The 21,492-nt window shown below is 40.9% G+C and overlaps 1 protein-coding gene across 1 annotated transcript; it reads right to left on the reverse strand.

Annotated features, from left to right (window-relative positions):
* Positions 1-1,537: 1,537 nt before the first annotated feature.
* On the reverse strand, positions 1,538-10,586 carry LOC139911770 (mitogen-activated protein kinase 14A). The gene is made up of 12 exons (XM_071899387.2): positions 10,377-10,586; positions 8,584-8,713; positions 7,080-7,138; positions 6,597-6,708; positions 5,685-5,714; positions 5,495-5,542; positions 5,105-5,219; positions 4,799-4,870; positions 4,190-4,269; positions 3,869-3,947; positions 3,263-3,436; positions 1,538-2,631 (listed from the first exon to the last, which is right to left on the reverse strand). The coding sequence occupies exons 1-12, from the start codon at positions 10,562-10,564 to the stop codon at positions 2,570-2,572; spliced, it is 1,149 nt and encodes a 382-aa protein (XP_071755488.2). The 5' UTR covers positions 10,565-10,586; the 3' UTR covers positions 1,538-2,569.
* Positions 10,587-21,492: the final 10,906 nt, after the last annotated feature.

Consider the following 21,492-nt stretch of genomic DNA (forward strand, 5'->3'; position numbering starts at 1 on the left):
CCACACTACATTTCCTTTTCCATATTAGGCATTTAATCATTTAGGCACACACACTTATCCAGACAGGCTTACAATGACTGCAACAGTAGAATAACCTTCAAACCAGTTGTAAGGAGTGCAGTGGCTAATTCCCTGCATCCACAGAAGGATTATGGATCATAGAGAAGCGTCAGGAGGCGGGGAAAGTGGTATAAAATATATTATTATAATTAATAGTATTATTATTATTAATAAGGTAAAATGAACCTTCATTGATCCCCATGGAGAAATTACGTCATTGCAGCAACAAAAGTAATAGTGTGCAGAAGGAATAAGCAATAAAAAGCAGTAGAAACAATAAAAACAGCAAAAATAATATAAGAATTTAGCCACAAGCGGCGATTGCGGGGTCCAAGCACAATTTGAAAAGACAAACAGATAGACAAAACATTACAGAAGGTAGAAAGACACACAAAAACTGACATGTTGTGAAGATCGGACATGCAGTCTATTAGTTATGGCTTTACACCGGCTTTTGTGTTGGCCCGTGACTTCTGTCAAGTTAATCTTTTCATTGCAACCACGAGTTGTTCACAATGGTCAAACTTCCTATTACTTGTCCTTGATGATTAACGACTGTGGAAAGGACAAGTCTGGATCTGATCCCACAACCTTCCACTTAAAAGGCTGATGCTTGTTACAGGTTTAATGAGGAGAAACTAACTAAAGGGAGAAGTAGTGTGATATTGCAGCCTGTGATTGACAGACTGACAGTGCTAATCACTTTATAGAACATTATAGTGCTCTCCATTAATGAATAAAACAATAGTAAGTCACATGGGCCAGAAAACTGCTGCTGCACTGCTCTCTATGGGTTGAAAGGTCTGGCCACGCCCCAATCAGTGATGACATTCAGTTATTTTGCCATTGACAGATGTTGTCAAACACCTGCTTTGAGTTTTCTGCACTCTGTGATTTAGTGTTGATTTACTTTTTATAAAATTTCAAAATGGTCACAGATCGTCAGGGGCTTGAAATCACAACCTTGTGGTTTAAAGACCTGAGCTTTACCACTCTGCCAACTTCCACTCTGGTGTGTGCCCCAGTGTGGAAACAAAACAAAGGGACAAGTGATGGCCACAGGTGCTAGTCCAACCCATATTGAAAGCCTCAGAAAGAATATTATAACTGTACTAGCGCGCCACATTAATCAATTTACACATGGCTTTACAGACATCATCTTGACAGTCCAGACATCATTTGTCTTTAGTTTGATGACGATTGATCAAACTATCTTGAACATATCACATTGTCAATTTATCAAACTATTTGCAGCTGCACATTTCTATCTACCGTACGCTCAGTTTTCAAGATATCATTATAATTTTTGGGCTGTTTACTAATTAAGGTATGACGATTTCAAAAATCATGTTGTTTTTTTCCTGTAACGTACGGTTTAGGAGGACAACACTGTGGGATCACAGTCAGTTTTTGCTATAAACAGAGGGGGGCGACGAACCCTAAAATCCTAAAATAAATCACACCTCACACATCCATATCTGCTTTATTTTAAAATGGTTTATTTGAATACAGTTGAGTGAGTCTGGGTTGCAACAGTCAAGATAAAAAGAAGGATGTACATATAAGCACATGTCCAGAAACTGAAATTATATGGGACAAAATATATGAAATGCCCTCAATGAAATGACACAATGTAGCTTAACATGTCTGGCTTTGTATCATTTGTTGATAAATCACAAGAATACAAGGAAATTCCTGCATCTTTACAAACCCGTCCGAAAGTAAAATGAAATGCTCGTTCCATTATAAACCCCTGAAGCATCATGAATCTATTACACACAAAAAAACACAATAACTACACATGTAGTGTAAAACAGATACAATCTACCTAACTTTTTGTCATTGCAAGGCAACATCACCTATCTGAATTCATTAGCCTCTATTCTGAGCATTTAAATCTGGAACTGTTTTAGCTCCTTCTCCATTACTCCGCTAACATTTGCAATGAGCAACTACTATCCATTATGTTGTAACAAATAAGGCTAAAATCTATGAAAAATGAGCCAGCAGTCTGCACCAGCTGGTTAGGTATGCCCACAAATAATGTTATAACACGTAATGGCAGCAAAACAACAAAACACACACACATAAAGGAAACCACAATATCCAATGATCACCTCATGTTACCCTCAAGTGTTTTTCTTTGATCATTTGTCCACACAGGGCTACCGTACTTAAAAAGCTGATGCAAATCGGTGCCTCAATATTGTGGAGCAAAACCACCAACACTACTAGCATAACTCCTTCTGTGGGCCTCCTATTGTTCTTCTGCTGGCTGATACAGGACAGGCTACTGAAGCTGCCATCCACCTAAATTCATTTCATTTGCAACAAATTTCCACTGTATTTTATTTGTTTTCATTTGCTTTCAATGGAGAATATTACCGCCACATAATCTCAAAACATTTCCAGAGGGCGACCTCTTTGTTTTTCCTGAGGTTGACACATTGTTGACCTTAATGCATTTACTATAACCAAACACTAGGAGGCGCCAGCACATCACAGTGTCCTACATTGCTGTCTGGCTGGGGTTGGCAGGGTCGAAGGTCATGATCTCCATGTGGATGAGACCTGATTGGATAAAGGAGGGAATTTAACAATAAAATATGTGATGTAAATACATCAAAACAATGGTGTATACACACAACTTACGTGGAGAAAAAATAAAGTAGTACTAACATTTTTTTCTTTTTCTCCCTATTTTTTCCGTTTCATTATCTTTTCAATAGGTTATACTATAATTATTTTATGTAGATTTGTTAAACTGTGACATGTATTTTAACTGTGACCGAAACTTCAACCGAAAGGGACAACATGAAAATTTGCCTGATGGCTAAATCTGGCATATTTACATTTGGTTTTAAATGTTCATTAATATGGACTGTCCCTATTAAATAAAGAAATCATAATCATAAATCATAAATTGCTAAGACCAGAGCCACAGCCTCTGGAAATTTCTGGAAAATCTCTATGTACAGTGTAGATTTATTACAAGAGAAAGTGGCACAAGGTTTATTCTGGCTTTTTTTTTACACCAAGGTTTGAGCCTTAAAGCCAGCTAATTGATTTTTGAATAAGACAAAATTCATTCTGGGTGAAATCAGGTAGGAGGTTGAGACTTCAAATGCGCGTTGTACACCTCAGAAGGAAATCCGCACTGTAACAGAGTCACCTCCGGCCTCTCCCACACAGCCATACTTACTCTTCCACTCCCCGACGGCGAGCTCCAGGCTCTCGAAGGAGTCGTCGTACGGGTCGGAGTCCGGCTCGCTGTCCGGGTCGTGATACTCGGCCAGGTAGGGGTGCGACAGTCCCTGTTTAGCTGTCAGCCGCGTCTCGGGGTCCAGCAGCAACATGCCCTCCAGCAGGTCCACAGCTGGAGGCAGGAACACAGACAACACGGCAGCAGGAAAATAAAAGATAAAGGGGCAGTAAATGACCATAATATATATGTGGGGACTGATAGGGTTGTTGATCAATACCAGTGACTCAGCAATTACTTCACCAGCTGCTGAGACTTCTGGCTTTCAAAACTCACTTTCCAACTCACTTTGTTGTTGCAATTCCTACTGGCGGCCAATAGAGGTCATATATTACTTTCATATGTTTTAATGGGGCAAGAATGATTCACCTTGGTGGGGATACAGTCATCTAAATCCCATTTAAATACCCCCCCCCCCCCCCCCCAGTATGTATTGACAGCTCTGAATTGACCTTTCATATGCAAGGAGATTCAGGCAAGAAAGGAGAATGTTAATTTTTTCTATCAAATCAATCAATTCTATCAACGGGAGGCAGTTCAGCTCACCGTTTTCCTCCATGGAGGGAAACACTTCCCTGAAGTTTTTCTTCTTCTGCACAGGGAGACCTTGCACATATGACTGCGCCTGGAAAACAGCATCATTCCATTAACTACGGTCAAGTCTTATTCCAAAGCAAGAGGGTTAAATAAATAAAAGCAGATGAAACAGATATAAAGGATGTGTGAGACAGTGAGAAGTGTGAAATATTCCGATGACATTCAGAAACACAAGTACTTATATTGTACTAATCACTCTCATCGTGTTTCATATGAAAGGGAACGCCTATGGAATCAAGCGAAGGCCGACCAGAGATGAACTCAATTTACATCTTTGCTCTGCATCTTCTCAACCAGGGAAGACGGTGGTGTTCCTGTCAGGCGGAGGATCTTCTTCAGCTGATCAATACCTGAACAGGCTAGTTAAAGAAGCCTTATGATGGCACACACAGGACATGTATGATACACCATGTAGATCTGTAGCTGCTATACTATTGTAGAACGTTTCATTCATTCATTCATTCATGTTTTTATGAATATACTGTGATTTGTGTGAGTTTTCAGTTAATGCCATCACAGATATTTAGTTATCTTTGCACTTGGTACATTTTGTATATTTATTATTTTTCATATACAATTCTAACATCCTACTCTGAGCTTAGATGTTCTACCTTTTATTTCAGTGGATCACTGTATTTCAGATTTTTATTTGAAACCCCGGCTGTTCCCTTGTTGGGACAGTAAGGATTGATTGGTTTATTGCAATATTATTTGCAATGATTAAAGAAATCTAATAAAACCTTACAATGCTCTATGTTTTCTTTATTTTCAACATGTTAAAAAGCCTGAGATACTGTGGATATTGCAATTACACTGCTGCTGTAAAGCTGATGTGCTATAAGGTCTATATGCGGCAAAGTATTGAATGTGTGAGGATACTGTCATGTCCAGGGAAAACAACCTGGCCAGTTATCATCTCGGCCAGGATACAGGCGGCCGACCAGACATCCACTATGAGAGAGAGAGAGAGAGAGAGAGAGGGAGAGAGAGAGAGAGAGAGAGAGAGAGAGAGAGAGAGAGGGAGAGAGAGAGAGAGAGAGAGAGAGAGAGAGAGAGGCACAAGGGAGAACACCAAAGGCAGGCCAATTGGTGAAACTTTTAATATCGCAGCTGTAATATTTTGCTATATTAAATGACAATATGCTGTTCCGGTCTGCAGCTGGGGGGATGATATGAGCATGTCACCTGTCTGACTGTAGTGCATCCAGTTGAATATGACCTCCGGTGCTCTGTACCAGCGTGTCACAACATAACCAGTCATTTCACTCTCCGTCTGCCTCGCCAGGCCAAAGTCCAGGATCTGAGGACAGTCACAGCTTCAGTTTACAACAGTGAGCGAGAAGGAGTGGAGAGGATTGGCTGCTGTTGTCTGTCTTTCAGTCCACTTGTAACATTGACAATCTAGGAAGTAAGACTTTTCCTACTCCTTTTCTCATTGTAAGTCACTCTGGATAAGAGGGACAGTAAACGCCTAAAAAGGAAACCATCATGTGTTGTCATATATAGCGCTGAAAAGGCGCTACTCATCATCTTGACCTCAGCATAACCCAGCATGTATCTCGTTGACTAACTTACCTTTAATTCACAGTTCTCATTTACAGCAAGGTTGCCAGGCTTCAGATCCTAAAACAAGCCATAAGAGACGTTTCAACACCACACAGGTAAAAACAGCCAACTGGGACTTGTTGTAAATTATAGAAAAAAACACATATATGAATGAGCCAAGAAGCCTACAGTGGCAAAGTAAAAACGATCAAATACCAACCCGATGCACGATCCCCGCAGAATGAATATACTGCAAAAATGCAAAAAAGAGGTTGGAATGCACAGTAGACAATAACATATACAGACATATTGCACATACAGAGTGGGCAGAGCAACATACTGTGATTGAGAGGCTTATAGCTCTATGAGTGACACTGCATTGTACATGGATTTAAAATACAGCATAAACACTTGCACCACAAAGTCTCAACCCATGGCTGTTTGTTTGAGAAGACTGTGTTTTGTGTGTTTTCCAGCCCTCAGAGCATTAAGTAGAGTTAGGTGACATGGACACATATTAGGAGGGGAAAACATCTCAGGGTCGAATGGGTTTACAGCTCACAACCAGCAAAGGAGGCAATTACAAGCAGTTATTTTCGTTTTCCGCTCTGAAACGTGCCTTCTCTTTTGTTTCCGTTGAGCACTTTTGGTTATACATTGACTATCAGAGTGGAGTGGCGTAAATACAGATAAAACAGTAGAACAAACACATTATGTGTTCTGTGTGCATGGCATATTGCATGGTTTCATTTGGATAGAATAGTTATTTTTTAATATATTTATTCATCATTTATATATCCAGGTTAGTCCTGTTGAGATCAAAGATGTCTTTTAAACTACACCAATAGCACTTTTGGTTACAGGCAGAATAACAATATAACATTTCATAATAACTAATACAAAAAGAGGATGAAAAGACAGAGAGAGATGGGACGAAGATGTAGAAAAAGAAAAGAAACAGCGGAGACGTTATAAGGTAATGCATATTAGAAGGGAGAAGAGAGGGAGAGAGAAAAAAAAAAAAGAATGTCTGCCTCAAATTGATTCCCGGTATCAGCATCTCCCTTTGCTAATAAATGAATACGGCCTAAAACAACAGACAAGCTGTGAGCCAACAAGCGCAGCAACACACCTTGAGTCCTCTGAGGAGCTGGTAGAACAGGTATGTGATGATGCGATCGGTTAATCTCCGCCTCTTCATAATGTGGCTCAGGTCCTGGGCTACGAAGGGCATTACCATATAACTAGAGAGAGAGAGAGGGAGAGAGAGAGAGGGAGAGAGAGAGAGAGACAGCTAAAGTATAGATAAGCCAACATAAATGAATAGTGGAGGGGCAAAAAGTACATATAAAGGTATTTTTGTACTTTTATACTACATCGATGACTAGAAGAATGAGAGTCTATAGATTGCATGTAGACGACCAACTGTTCATATGGGAAAAAAACAAAATCACACACACCAACCAAAACAAACATGAATAAGCTTGCTCTCACACATGGCCTCTCTCATGGCTTTTCATACGCGCGCACACACACACACACACACACACACACGCAGACTCTCAACAAGCTGTGACAACTGGCAGAGGAATGCGGCTCCTGACTCCCCACTCACAAGGTTTGGAATTTTTCCAGCGAGGAATCAGGTGTGAAGACGTCGAGGAGGCAGATCACCTTGAGGGAAAACAACATGGAGGAGAGGAAGAGGAGGGTGAGGCCAAGTTTGTTGTCGGTTAACGCACGCTGCCCTGTTGCAAGTCTACCAGAATGTGTCTACACACATGCACACACACCTTTGGTCCCCATGCTCATCGAGAGGTCAGAGTGCAGGGTCAGGGACAGTGCACAGGTTAAGGGTCACATCTTATATAAATGTCATGTTTGCATTCTAGAGCATCACTAGAGTTCCTGTAGATAAGTGTTTCTTTAAGTGGTAATCTGCAAGAACCTCATGTTTTATTATTTTGTCTCCATCTTTGGTGCTCAGCCTCATTGCTGTGGTGTTGCTGCACTGCTCTTCCCAGAGATCACCTGTCAATCAAACAGTGTGTCCAGTACTGTGACGTCTTTCTCCTTGGATTTTCTATTGCTGCAGTTTGAGTTTCTCTTTTCTTTGTCTGTTCAGCCATGGTGGCTATCGCTGCTCATGCTAACTACCCAGTTCTTCTTCTACTGTTTATTCCAAACAAACTAGAAAAGTAAAACGCATCACTTCCTGTTCGCCAGAGGATTTTTCCCAGGAAAGAGCTACCAGACACAGAGTGTTTAGAACAGCAAATGGAAATGATTTCAACTGGATGTAGGTTGGATCACTATTGTGGTATAGCAATCAGTGATAGAGAGGAGAAAAAATGACATTTAATTTTATGAAAATGTCACAGATTATCACTTTAAACTACAGGTTGGGATCCAAAATGGGTCCCAGGCTAAAAAAAACTTTAAGAAACCCTGCCATAGATTGGTCTGATAAAAGACATTTATGTGGGTGTCTGTGGTCCTTCAGTGGTTTTCAGTGAAAACACTGAACTATGAGGGTTCCCACAACACACAACACACACAGCTTGACAGGAACATAAATCTAAGTGTCACTGATGGGATTATGGACTTCTGTCACATGGACCACAAATTTTGCTCATGCCTGAAAGAACACCTACGTATAAAGATAGTTTATTTTTTTTAGGCTCAAGTTTTAAGATTTTTTAAGGATTTCTGCTTCACTGGAAAGAGAGGGGAGAGAATATTTGCAAAATTGTGAGTAAGATTCAAACCCACGTCTCTCTTAGCTTGCTGAGCCACCAGGAAACTTTTAGCATTACAGAACAAGGTCAATGCATTGAATTTATAACACATTTACATCTGGGACCATTAGGAGACTGTCATCAGGAATCAGCAAATAAGACTTTGTTCTTAGTTGATGTTTGTGATTGACCTGCCTGGTTGAAAAAGGCTTACATACATGAGAAACTATTTATTTCTCTTGTCAGAAACTCAAAATGTATGCATTCATGGCATTGCAAGGCACTTTGGATTAACAGCATCCACCAAAAGTCATACATTATGTTATGAAAGCTCAGTCCAACACAGAACCCATGTCATCCACCATGTGTCCAAGGGCTTACATTGTCGTTCTGTATGTGGCGAAGCAGCCTGAGCTCCCTGTAGGCCCGCTTGGTGTGGATGAGGGACTGGAAAGGCCGATACAGCTTCTTGATGGCCACCTTGTCCTTGGTCTGCTGATCGATGGCAGAGCTAAGAGGGAGAAGGAACAGCATGAGAGGTGCCACACACAGTGAGCACATCAGGAAATTACAATATAGTTACTGTAATGGTGTATTTTAAAGTTACTGTACTTGTTTCCAGTCTGATCGCTTCCCACCAAGACTTTACAGAACAGTGTGTTGATATTTTGAAAGAATATAGGAATCTTTGGATTTACATACACACATATGGAGTTTATAGGGGAAAAAGATGCGTCTATTCTATCAAGCATCTAGTCTGACATGTATTCTATTCTATTCTATTCTATTCTATTTGGTTCTGTTCTGTTCTGTTCTGTTTCATGGATGTCAATTGGGTAAGACAAGGTGTGGCAGTTGCCTTAGCTTAGCCTAAGTGAGTCCAAATTTGATCCTGTAGTTTTTATCATTACAACAGAGAGTGAAGATCAAGCAAAACTTGCCAGAAATCTATTTGGAAGTCATATCTGAAATATGAAAGTCACATCAAGGCAGCATTCAGGACTGATGTTCCCTCTAAGCTGCTAGTTTGGTGACCGACAGCTAATAATTTATCACACTGACCAAATAATAATAATAATATCTTGTCAGTCATCGGTCATTGCTCCACTTTGTCTCCAGATACTGAATCGATTTAGGCAGGTTTGGACATTTTGGTGGTTCTATTCTATTCTATTCTAATCTATTCTAATCTATTCTGTTCTCCCTGATGGATTATCATCAGATACTGTGTCTGAGAGTGTCTGCTGCTCCAGTAGGTTGGGTCGCTCTAGAGGAGATTCCTGTCTTATCTGGGAACCTGCATTGACTTGCTGTCTAGCCTCAGGCACACAATAGTGCTTCTGTTAGCAGATGTCAGAGGAACCTACTCCTTGGACTGCATGCAACACTCTGGCACTGGTATGCAGACTTAGGCCTACATAAATGCAGACAGTGAGTAGAAAACCATTTGTGATAACGTTCAAGACATTTACATTGATTGGTAAATAATCAAGCCAGGCCCAAATTCCTTTTACCAATTACAAAACATGTACCCTAAAGGAAAATCACTGTAATATTGCAATATTCCTGTAGGGACATGCAGTGTGTCTGTGGTGCTCAGTAGTTATTTTATAGAGACCTTATTGTTTTTATCTTCTATCTGTCAATATTCCTATAATATTCCTATAGGGACTTACAGTGGGTTAGTAGGAAGTAGTCAATAGTCATTTTTATAGAGACCTTATCATTTTTTGTGGTAGTTTTTCTCTCCTATGAAATCACTATAATAATCCTATAATATTCCTATAAGGGATATTTTGCTTGTATAGTATCCTTCTAAAATGTACTATAGGATTACTATTGAATAAAGAAGCCAAGCAGAAATGCCTTGCATCTCCTATGGTACTAGTCCTATAATATTCCTATAGGGACTTATAGTTTTGCTGTGATGTTGTATGTCCTAGTATCCTTCTGCTATAGTTTTAAGTATTTTTCAACAACACAACAGGTCTTATGATCAGCATTAAAATGTATTACAGGATTAGTGAATAACGCGGCCAGGCCAAAATACCTTGCATTTTGTTTTGTACAAACTATGTGAAGGGTTACAGACACTGATTACAATGTTACAGAATAGATCCCTTCCCACAGTCAGGATACCCGCTGTCCGGTTCCCCCTCCCCGGGTAAACTCACCACACTGTCCCGTAAGCGCCGGAGCCGACCGCCCGCAGCGCCGTGTATCTCTCCGGGACGTCCCACGTCGTTTTCTGGATCTCCACTCTATGATAACCGGCTCTGACAGGGGAATCCTTCAGTGGCGACTCCATTGCGTTGTTGAGTTTCAAATTCAAATCGGTGTTTAACTCATAAAACTTTTTCATAGCCTCTAAGTTTCGACCTGACAGGTGAGGCAGCAGCAAAGGTAATAGGAGCGCGGGGGAACGCCCCCCTCTCTACTGCCTGCCCCCCTCGTCACATGGGGAAGCTGTCATTTATTGTTACACATAACCTGGCAGTTGTCGTTACAATCTTGTCGTAAGCCTGTTGCCACATTAGAAATAATATTGTACCGCTTGAGGCTAATAATAATGCCGGTGCTGTTGCTGAATAATCCTTATAGCAGAACTCAAAACGGTAAGTCTCCATAGGAATATTATAGTGATACCATAGGAGATAAAAAAATTTAAAAAAATTAAAAAAAAGGATGATAGGGTCACTAGAAACTCATTGTAGAATACCACAGAAACATATTCCCTATAGTAATATCATAGTAATATCATAGGAATACTATAGTGATACTATATGAGACAATGAAATTCCATAAGTACAGTATCACTAGAAACTCAATACTGAGCAGCACAAACACACTATCAGTCTCCTATAGGAATGATATAGAGATACCATAGGAGATTAAAAAAATACCATAACACACAATAAATTCACTATAATCTCATGGCAACACTTGTGTTCTTTAACTAATGTTAACTAATACATTTACTAACATGAATTAAACATGAACATTAACAAAGATTAGTTAATGTTAAATGCACATTAACAAACATCAGTAACAACATTACTTAATGCAATTTTTTTTTTTTTTACTCATCTTTGTTAATGTCATTGTTCATGCTTAATTCATGTTAGTAAACACATTAGTTAATATTATTAACAAACATGTATATTAACATTAATTAATGTAGTTGTTCATGTGTATTTAACATTACCTAATCTTTGTTAATGTTTTTTTTCATGTTTAATTCATGTTAGTAAATGCATTAGTTAAAATTTGTTAATGATCGCTTAAGTGTTACCAATTTCACTATTGAGTACCACAGACAATATAAGTCATTTTCTGAATATTATAGTGATATTACAGTGATTTCTTCATTAGGGAAAACTGATTTGGCCTTTAGGTTTAGACCTATTGATCAGGTGAATGATGGATTGATAATATTATTTCAGAGCAGACTGCGGGCCATTCACTGTGGTCAATATGTTACATGTCACAGACATAAGACAGTCTATCAGACTGGACACAGCACTGTAATGAAAGGCTTCACTGCTGGCACAGAGCCTTGCCTTTTGAGTTGCTCTTCCCAGTTTTTGACATTTGATACCAGGGAAGGACAGACCTTGGTCAAACACAAATTTGCAACTAGGCCAACTTTTTTTGGTTTGTTTGAGTCTGTATTCTGGTGCCAGACACTGGTTTGCAACACAGAACAATAAGATGAGTATCAGAAAGCTGAGACAAACACAAGGAAGTACTTGAAAGCCAACCTGGTTCATGGAGAATTTACCCAACTTTTTCTGAACTGGCCTGATGTGGTAAACTCCAACTATGTGGAACTCCATGCAGATTCAAATGAAAACGAAATGATTTTGATTCAGAACGACAAACTTGCGTTGTTTTTTGTTTCTCAAATGGAGATATAATGCTTTTGAGTATAGCTAATTTCCATTAGACGCCATTCAAATGCCAGCAGAGAGGACAATTTGGCATGCTTCCAGACACAAAAAATATAAGCCACAGCCTGGACAGCTAGTTTCTATCCTTGTTTTGATAGGCTCTGAAGCCTTAAATAACAATAACATTATAAAAGTGCTGTCTTTTATTGATTCCTGTAGGGAAGTTCTCCCCTCCTCCACAGGGAGGTCAGAGATCAGAGGTCAGGCTCAGCTACAGAGCTGGAGCTGGTAGGGATTCAGTGTCTTGCTCAAGGACACTTCAGCAGGGCGGATGCTTGCTGACATGGTCTCTTTCACCACTAGAGCAGAATAAAAACACATTTGAACCAAGACAGAATACATAACATTTTGACTTAAGTGCTCTTTATCATCATCAGATCTTTCTCTTTAGCCATTAGGCCACCCTCCTGCCAAATATGGCTTACTTAAAGGAAAAAAACACAGTAAAACACTTTAATATTGTTAAAAAAACAGCTATTAGTGATGTACCTTGCATTTGTGGGTCAATTTTGCAGTTTGATGGTGTATTTTTCTTATTCCCATAATTCATAACAATCATTGAAAGCAGCAAATATATAACTACAGTCTTCTTTCCAAAAGTTCCTCACAATATAGCATTCAAAGAGTAACATTTTCATCATCTCTCTTGCAAAACACACGCATTAGCAATGTCAGTGAATTTTGTTAGTAAAGACATTTTGAAATGACTTTCCCTTCTCTTAATGAGAATGCAATATTAGTATGGGGTCAGCCAAGCCTTTTTCCAGTCAATATTAAAAAGGGAGTTCCAAAAGAATTTGCCTTTAGGGGATAGCTTACGTTTTGAATCCAGCATTCCTCCAGTATATTTCTTGTCACAGGATTTGTCAAATAAACTCAACCCCTCCAGGCAGAGGGCTCCAGAGTCCCTCCTGACTTCCCCACAGCTCAGGTGATTCCTCATAAGTCGACTCAAGCCAGTGGGAATAGCTGAAAAACTGAGTTGAACTCCTTGTGAGCTACAGGGAAATCATGTTTCAACACAAACCGTTCATAGGACGGAACATTTCCTTGGCTATCAAACATATCTGAAAAATCGCTGATGTTGCTCTTCATAGAGTTATAAGAGAGAAACTGTGGAGGAAGCAGAGTTTTCATGACATTCCATTCCATGACCAGATAGTTCCAGCAGCTACAATGGAGTTTGACAGCAGAAAATGTTTCAGCGATCTAAAACTTCAACGGTAAACATCAGATTTTGGTGTCAGTCTCTCTGAATCAGAGAGCGAGTGCTTCTTTCTAGACCCGCCATTTTGCACTGACAATCATACTTGGTTGCTGACGAAGTGGCTGCTGTGGAAATCCCACTATTTTTACATGAAGGCTGTATGAAAATCACTAGAAATGCTATAGCACATGACTGTAAATGTATGTTAATCAAGATCTCCCCATTTTTTAAAATAAATGGATACAAGATGATGAACAAATACTCCATGGAAATATTTGTATATGAGCTCCTCTTGGCCGCCGTGCTGTCTTGGTTTTCCCCATGATGGCAAAGTGCACTGTACTGTAGGAGTAGGAACCAAGTTCTTTGACCCTCTCATACCAAATGACCACACAACTGATTCTACATCAGCACATATAGGCTTAAGAGGTCGATACAGTCAACAGGAACATCACATTTTGCCCTTTATAATGGGAGGCCAATTTCAGTCTAGACCACCACCCTGGCACCTCAGGTCTTCAATACCAATATCATCCAGCAGAGGGCGATCATACATTATACTGGTAGAAAAATGTCCTGACAGGTGAGGATGAATATAAGGATGAGGAGACATCAACTCTAAAATTTTCTCTATTGTGAGATCCCATGACTAATAGTTTTGACTGTAGAGTAAATTCTATTGGGTGATTACAAGGAATACACAGAATAAATGGAATAATAAATTCCAACAGAGCCGTGATAATCAGACTTTGAACCCATTTCTCAATGAGTTGAGGCTTACAGGGTCCCTAATAACATAGACTATCACCCATACTGAAAAAAATATTCACATATACAGTATTTCAGAATATCTTTACAGATATATTTCTAAATTTACAAAAATGTAATTGTAGGCCTACATGTAGATGAGATACTTTCATTCAAGTGTTTTTTTAATTTAATTTAATTAAAAAAAAAAAACATTCAGTATGAGCAGGATCACAGAAGGTCAGTTTTTATCTCTATGACATTGGTGCTCATCTGTCTACAATGAACTGAATGAAATGTTGGTCAAGTCACGTCTAGGTTCAGGCTACAGAGTAGTGTCAAGCTAGCCAGTGTAACGAGTCAAACATCCGGTCAAATCTTTCAAAATAAAACCTATATTGACTAAGACGTTGCGATGCTTTTCTTTTTTTTCTTTTTGAGTAGTACAAGATACAAAACTGAAGATTAAGATAAGACACCAACTTGTCTGACTGGAGAAAACTTTTGTGTTTGAGACTTTGTCATTTTGTCAATATATTACCTATATATGGTAAACAGAGGGCATTTCAGTGGTGGCTTATTGTGGCTGAATTGACACAAGGAATTGGAGCTCCTATTCTATAGCCATTAGGAACAATTTTGCCACAGCTATGGGTTAAAATAGACTTAAATCAGACACCCTTCACGTTTTCTGGAATGTTTTTTTCATGGTTAATCTTTTTTTTTGTGATTAAGTGTAGCCTATAACACTTGCATCATGAAATACCATGTATCATGATAGCATACAAAACTGTTTTAGTATGTATTTTACAGGTATAATCCACTCCCTAGGATTATTCATGATTACACTGAGCATTTTGATTCGATTTTTATTGTTTTGTAGGCTACACCCCAATATCATGGGTGTCAATTGGGCATAGCAAGGTGTGGCACTTATCATACCTAAGCCTGAGTCCAAATTTGATTTGATTTTTTTAATGTTAGCCTACAATATCAAGCAAAGAAATTGCCAGAAATCTATTTTTAAGCCACTGAAAATTCACATCAGCGGAGCATTCAGTTCCCTGGTGACCTGTACATGGAATAATTTGTCATATTGGCCAAATATAAATATAGGCTATATATTTTCTGTCATCAGTAATTACCACACTGTCCCCAACAATTTAGTGGATCTAAGTCTCGCAGTTTTCTTGGCAAAGGCTATTAGATACAGAAACTTTGCCGTACCTTAATGTTTTCGTGAACTGACGCCTCTGCCCTGCCCTAAGATGTTTTTCTTCAACAGCGGCAAGTTTGGGCTTTTATTTTGAAGGGGTAATCTTCTAACGTCCGGTGTTACTCTGTCTAGCTCCGTGTAACTTGACGCAGCTGTCCGCTGTAGTAACTGTTGACGCCTCTCAGTCAGTTGCGGTGCGGACAGTCTCGTCTTGTCTGTCCTGAGCGCTCCCCGCCACACAACAGAGGCTGCCGGTGATTCATTTCGGACTCGGAGTTTGTTTCTAGTTCCACAGTTAAAACTTGTCAGACAGCGTCCTGGATTATGAGGGGAAACTAACAGTGTCGGTGAGCGGAGGAGTGCCTGGATCTGATCTGACCTGATCACATACTTTCTGCTCGTTACCGTGGATGAGAGGCTCTGCTCTACTCGACACCATGCGCGGCTGATTCTCTCACAGTCAGGTAAGTGAAAGGGCATCATTTTGAAACTGTGGATGACTAGGGATGTAGTGGTAGTAAATAAAAAAGATGGGTAAACTACTGTATGACCTCCAGTCGGTGATCATCATAAGGCAAAGTCCCACCAATGTAAGAAAAAGTCCATCACATTTTCACTAAAGCATCAATTTCTGCTCAGACCCAGTCTTACATACTCTGAATTTCATACCATAAAGATTTATATAAACCTAAACAGATGAATAAGCTGTATTCTGCAAAAAAAAAAAGTTGGGTCATTGAGTTTACATCAGTGTCTAATTATGTGTATGATTGGAAAAAAACACTTTTACACTGTTTTCTTTTCACTTGTGAGCCAGTCAGCTGAGACTCTTGACTGTGTTGGCTAAGTGATCAGTTATGTTAGTTATTCTCATGGATGAAGTTGAATAAAACACAGAAATCTAGCTATATAACGCCTTATTGTCAGAGTTGCCCCAACACACACACACTCTCTCTCTCTCTCTCTCTCTCTCACACACACACACACACACACACACACACACACACACACACACACACACAGACTTGATTACTCACACTACAATGAGTATGTACAGCAGCTATGGGGCTATTGTGAACACGAAGCACAAGCACTGGGCTCCAGTCTCCAAACACACACACATACACACACACACACACACACACACACACACACACACACACACACTCACACACACCACACACACTTGTCACCTGATATAGGAATGTCTGTGAGTTGTGTGAGCCAAATGTCAAATGCCTTGTTCACCTGCTAGCACTCTGCTGGACAAACACAGCCGCCTAGTTATTGCCTCATTTACAAAAACAGAAATGAGCTGCTTTTGACTGTCCGCTGAACTTGACCAGCGCCTCGTGTTCCAAGTTCATTTTAGAGGTGCAACTTTGCGATTCGGTCAGTAAAAGTCATTCCTGGGTGATTATCAGCAATGCTATTTCTGGAAAATCGGTTTATTGGTCCATAGGGATTCAGTTATGTCCTGTGTTTGGACTGGAAAAGTGGAAGCGCCACTGTCTCCCATCCTTGTTGCCCCAGAGCACAGAGCCGCTCCCTCTGCCCTTTGCTGGCCAAGACTGTGGAGAGTGGAGCTGAAATGCCTCAGTCCTGGAGTGTCCGCATGTTTACAGAGAGTCATGTGCTATGAGTTCAGCTGTTCGGAGACTAGGTGAGGCTTTGGGCCTTCGTGAGATCCCCCTCGGTCCCTGTTTTGCACCTGATAAATCTGCAAGTGTAGCTGCTGTGAATCTGCACCAGCAACAAATGCGGAAGGCGGAAAGCTCTTTGATTTGGGGAGTGTTCATGGTTTTGTTCAATAAAGGATACCTTTCTTTGTGAAATTGCAAGAGAGTGTTTGGTTCGGCTGGTTCCATCCCTCTGAAACAGCTATAGAAATCTATTTCAAAAGTCTCTCCTCCTTTCTCCTGGTCTTGTGATGCAGCGTAGAAGAACGTTTTCTTTCAAATACGCTTGAAGAGGATCAAATGTTTGCAGAGCCGATTTGATACGCAACCGCTTTCTGAAAGATTCTTGTGGTTCCGCAGCCGAGCCTTGAACCTCTTCTCTGGTTTTGCTCCTGGTCCCAAAAATCCAGGCATTTTTGAATAGCTGGGCCATCTGCTTGCTAAGGGTCCGTTCCACAAGCACAATATCACATTACCCACACTCGACCGTGCCGTAGTGTGGGGGATGAATGGACGAGGATGCGTGGATATGGTGTTACCAGAGACGGCAGTGCAGAACAATTCTGTTATTTACAGATCGGCTGCTTTTGTCGCTCACTGGGTTGCTTTTGCCTCGCAGGCTGATGGACGGGAATCTGTTTCTGTCTCACAATCCTCTCATCTGTTTGCTTTGTCTCTTCAGTCTTTGTAATGTTTGGTAAAAACAGGTGTGATCCTACTTTCTCAAGGTATGGAAGCTATGTTTCCAGTATTTGACCATTAATGTTACCACATTAAACTACATTCATGCCAGCTATGCCGCAGACTGGTGCCATTCACACTGTGGCGTGATTATTCTGATTGGGTAACAATCATAATACAGGAAGCGGTTAGGTTACCAGTCGGCGCTCAAGCCTCTTCCAACCGACACTGACAGAAGAAAGGGTCGAAGGCCATTTCAGCTGCAGCTGGTCATTGAAAAGCGCTGCTCTGCATCTGAAACGTCCATTTTCAAGCCCTTTCACTGAATCGTAAAAGTAAGACCGCTAAGCATGCACGCAGCGCGGACAGGGCGTTATGATTTATAAATGTCAAATGTCGTGCGCCTTTCATCGGCGTGAGAACTGAAGAGGAGTGGGGAAAGCGGGGGCAAAGTTAGCCCTTTTGAAATCAGATGCCAAGTGAACCGTCGCCAGCAGGCCGCCTCCTTTGTACATTTCAGGTGTTACAAAGGATGAAAGCTATATTTTTGAGCTTTTGTCCAGAAGTTTAGTCAGCTGCATGGTGTGTCATCATGAGAAGTGGAAAGAATTGACCAGGATGGGATGTATTCACTTCATCTGCCGGGTTCCTGATGAGCTCCTGTCTTCCTCCTGTCTCTGAATGAATCACTATGTTGGATGAGTCCAGCATGATTTCACCTGATTGATCCCCGAACCTCTGTAACCTGGAGGTAGGATATAGGTGTGTGGGGAACAGACAGACTGTGTAAAGAGGCTGGACATCTTGATCTTAGGTAGGTGTGTGTCTCTGTCTGCACAAGAATATGTGCATGTCCACTAGTGCCAGATTTCTATGATGGAGGTATTTAGGGCGTTCCCCTATCAGTCAATGCAACAACAGCTGGTGGTCCCTCATGGTACATTCCTCTCTCTGTGTGTGTGTGTGTGTGTGTGTGTGTGTGTGTGTGTGTGTGTGTGAGAGAGAGAGTGTGTGTGTAGGGTGTGGGAGTTTGTGTTGTAGTGAGGAGTGGAGATTTAGAGGAGGACACTTGCTGGGGCACCAATGTGGCCACAGGCATCGCTGGGAAGATAAAGAAAGTCAATGGTACTGTAGAAAATACTCATGTTCTTCTCTTCTCTGTCTTCTAGAAAACACCTTGTCTCTCCTCTCTGTCTTCTAGAAAACACTTTGTCTCTGCTCTCTGTCTTCTAGGAAACACTTTGTCTCTCCTCTCTGTCTTCTAGAAAACACTTTGTCTCTCCTCTGTCTTCTAGAAAACACTTTGTCTCTGCTCTGTCTTCTAGAAAACACTTTGTCTCTGCTCTCTGTCTTCTAGGAAACACTTTGTCTCTCTTCTCTGTCTTCTAGAAAACACTGTCTCTGCTCTCTGTCTTCTAGAAAACACCTTGTCTCTCCTCTCTGTCTTCTAGAAAACACTTTGTCTCTCTTCTCTGTCTTCTAGAAAACACTGTCTCTGCTCTCTGTCTTCTAGAAAACACTTTGTCTCTCCTCTCTGTCTTCTAGAAAACACTTTGTCTCTCCTCTCTGTCTTCTAGAAAACACTTTGTCTCTCCTCTGTCTTCTAGAAAACACTTTGTCTCTGCTCTCTGTCTTCTAGGAAACACTTTGTCTCTCTTCTCTGTCTTCTAGAAAACACTGTCTCTGCTCTCTGTCTTCTAGAAAACACCTTGTCTCTCCTCTGTCCTCTAGAAAACACTGTCTCTGCTCTCTGTCTTCTAGAAAACACCTTGTCTCTCCTCTGTCTTCTAGAAAACACTTTGTCTCTGCTCTCTGTCTTCTAGGAAACACTTTGTCTCTCCTCTCTGTCTTCTAGAAAACACTTTGTCTCTCCTCTGTCTTCTAGAAAACACTTTGTCTCTCCTCTGTCTTCTAGAAAACACTTTGTCTCTCCTCTGTCTTCTAGAAAACACTGTCTCTGCTCTCTGTCTTCTAGAAAACACTTTGTCTCTCCTCTGTCTTCTAGAAAACACTTTGTCTCTGCTCTCTGTCTTCTAGGAAACACTTTGTCTCTCCTCTCTGTCTTCTAGAAAACACTTTGTCTCTCCTCTGTCTTCTAGAAAACACTTTGTCTCTCCTCTGTCTTCTAGAAAACACCTTGTCTCTCCTCTCTGTCTTCTAGAAAACACCTTGTCTCTCCTCTCTGTCTTCTAGAAAACACTTTGTCTCTCCTCTGTCTTCTAGAAAACACCTTGTCTCTCCTCTGTCTTCTAGAAAACACTTTGTCTCTCCTCTGTCTTCTAGAAAACACTTTGTCTCTGCTCTCTGTCTTCTAGGAAACACTTTGTCTCTCTTCTCTGTCTTCTAGAAAACACTTTGTCTCTCCTCTCTGTCTTCTAGAAAACACTTTGTCTCTCCTCTCTGTCTTCTAGAAAACACCTTGTCTCTCCTCTCTGTCTTCTAGAAAACACTTTGTCTCTCCTCTCTGTCTTCTAGAAAACACTTTGTCTCTCCTCTCTGTCTTCTAGAAAACACCTTGTCTCTCCTCTCTGTCTTCTAGAAAACACTTTGTCTCTCCTCTCTGTCTTCGAAGCAGATTATTTGGCTCCAAAACCCTTTTTGAGATCCTTTCATAACCCTTGGAGCCAATTTGAAATGGTCATTTCTAGCCACTTATTTTATCATTTTACAAGCATAGTGCCTCTTGAAAGGCTTTCAGAGAGTTGACCCCGGGTCAGATATGCTTGCTATCTCCAGGGTGGATTGGATCCCAGGCCTCAATAAGCCCCCGAGGGTGTTTGGCTGACGGTCAGATTGGCAGCCTAATAAATACTTCTTTTCATTAGCGGTAAGCTTCTATCCACTGTACTTAAATGGAAATCCTCTCCATCTCCTTCCTTACCCGGTCGACCATACAGTAGTGTGGGGAATGGAAAAGATTCTTGCATGTACTCTTCTCTGTGCTATGTGCTGATGTCGATGAGTTTACTGGGAACAACAGCAATATGGAGTCGAAGACAAGCTTCCCTATGGGGACAATGAAGTTTTTTACCGTATGGTGCCAGCACACTTCACTTGAGAACAGGTGAATAGCAAATACAAGCAAGCATAGACTTGCATACAGTGTTTAGACCAATAAATCCAATGACTCACATTACATAGACTCCATCTTATTAAATCAACCGTGGGACTAGTCACTGTGTGGGTGCTTGATTTAAGTAGCTGCATAATACAACAACATGGTCAAGATTAACCCTCACTAATGTAATCCTTTTTGAAAACCTAATCTGCTTATATCAGGTCAGCTGAATAGGCTCCTTTTCCACATATGCAGAAAAAACATGTCATATTGAAGCCAGAGGGTGTGGTTTTTATTGTACTGGAGCAGCTCTAAGCCCCAGGACAGTTGCCTAAGAGCCTCGCCACCAGCCTCAGCCTCAGCCTCAGCCTCAGCCTTCGCCTCAGCCGCAGCCCCTGTCCCCTTCCCCAGCTCCCTGGAGAGGCTTTTTCAGGCCCCGGCCCAGACTGCTGCCCAGCTTCTAGCCAAAACCTTAAACCCCCAGCTGCCCCTCTCTGTGTTCCTGCCTGCCTCAGGCCCCAGCCCTGCCCTGTCCCTTATAGAACTAGAATTGATAGAAGATAACTGGCAGAAAATGTTGATATTGCTGTTGCTGAAATTAGTAAGTTTCATGTGTGAACTGTGCTAAGGTTTATGAAAGTGAATGTTCAATGCAACTTCCATAGGAAAGTTCAGTGAAATGATGCCTCTCCTGTGGTAACTCACCAACTTTTTCAGCCTCATGCACCAAACAAATGCTTATTTATTCCCTG

The sequence above is a fragment of the Centroberyx gerrardi genome, chromosome 14 (genome assembly GCF_048128805.1).
Source record: "Centroberyx gerrardi isolate f3 chromosome 14, fCenGer3.hap1.cur.20231027, whole genome shotgun sequence".
NCBI lineage: Eukaryota > Metazoa > Chordata > Actinopteri > Beryciformes > Berycidae > Centroberyx > Centroberyx gerrardi.

Excerpts from the sequence above, each read along its gene's own strand:
- LOC139911770 (XM_071899387.2), bottom strand. The coding sequence starts at position 10,564 with ATGAAAAAGTTTTATGAGTTAAACACCGATTTGAATTTGAAACTCAAC. Across the intron at positions 8,714-10,376 it reads GGCGCTTACGGGACAGTGTG|CTCTGCCATCGATCAGCAGA; the intron begins GTGAGTTTACCC and ends TCTCCCTCTTAG. Across the intron at positions 6,709-7,079 it reads CTGGAAAAATTCCAAACCTT|TTATATGGTAATGCCCTTCG; the intron begins GTGAGTGGGGAG and ends CTCTCTCTCTAG.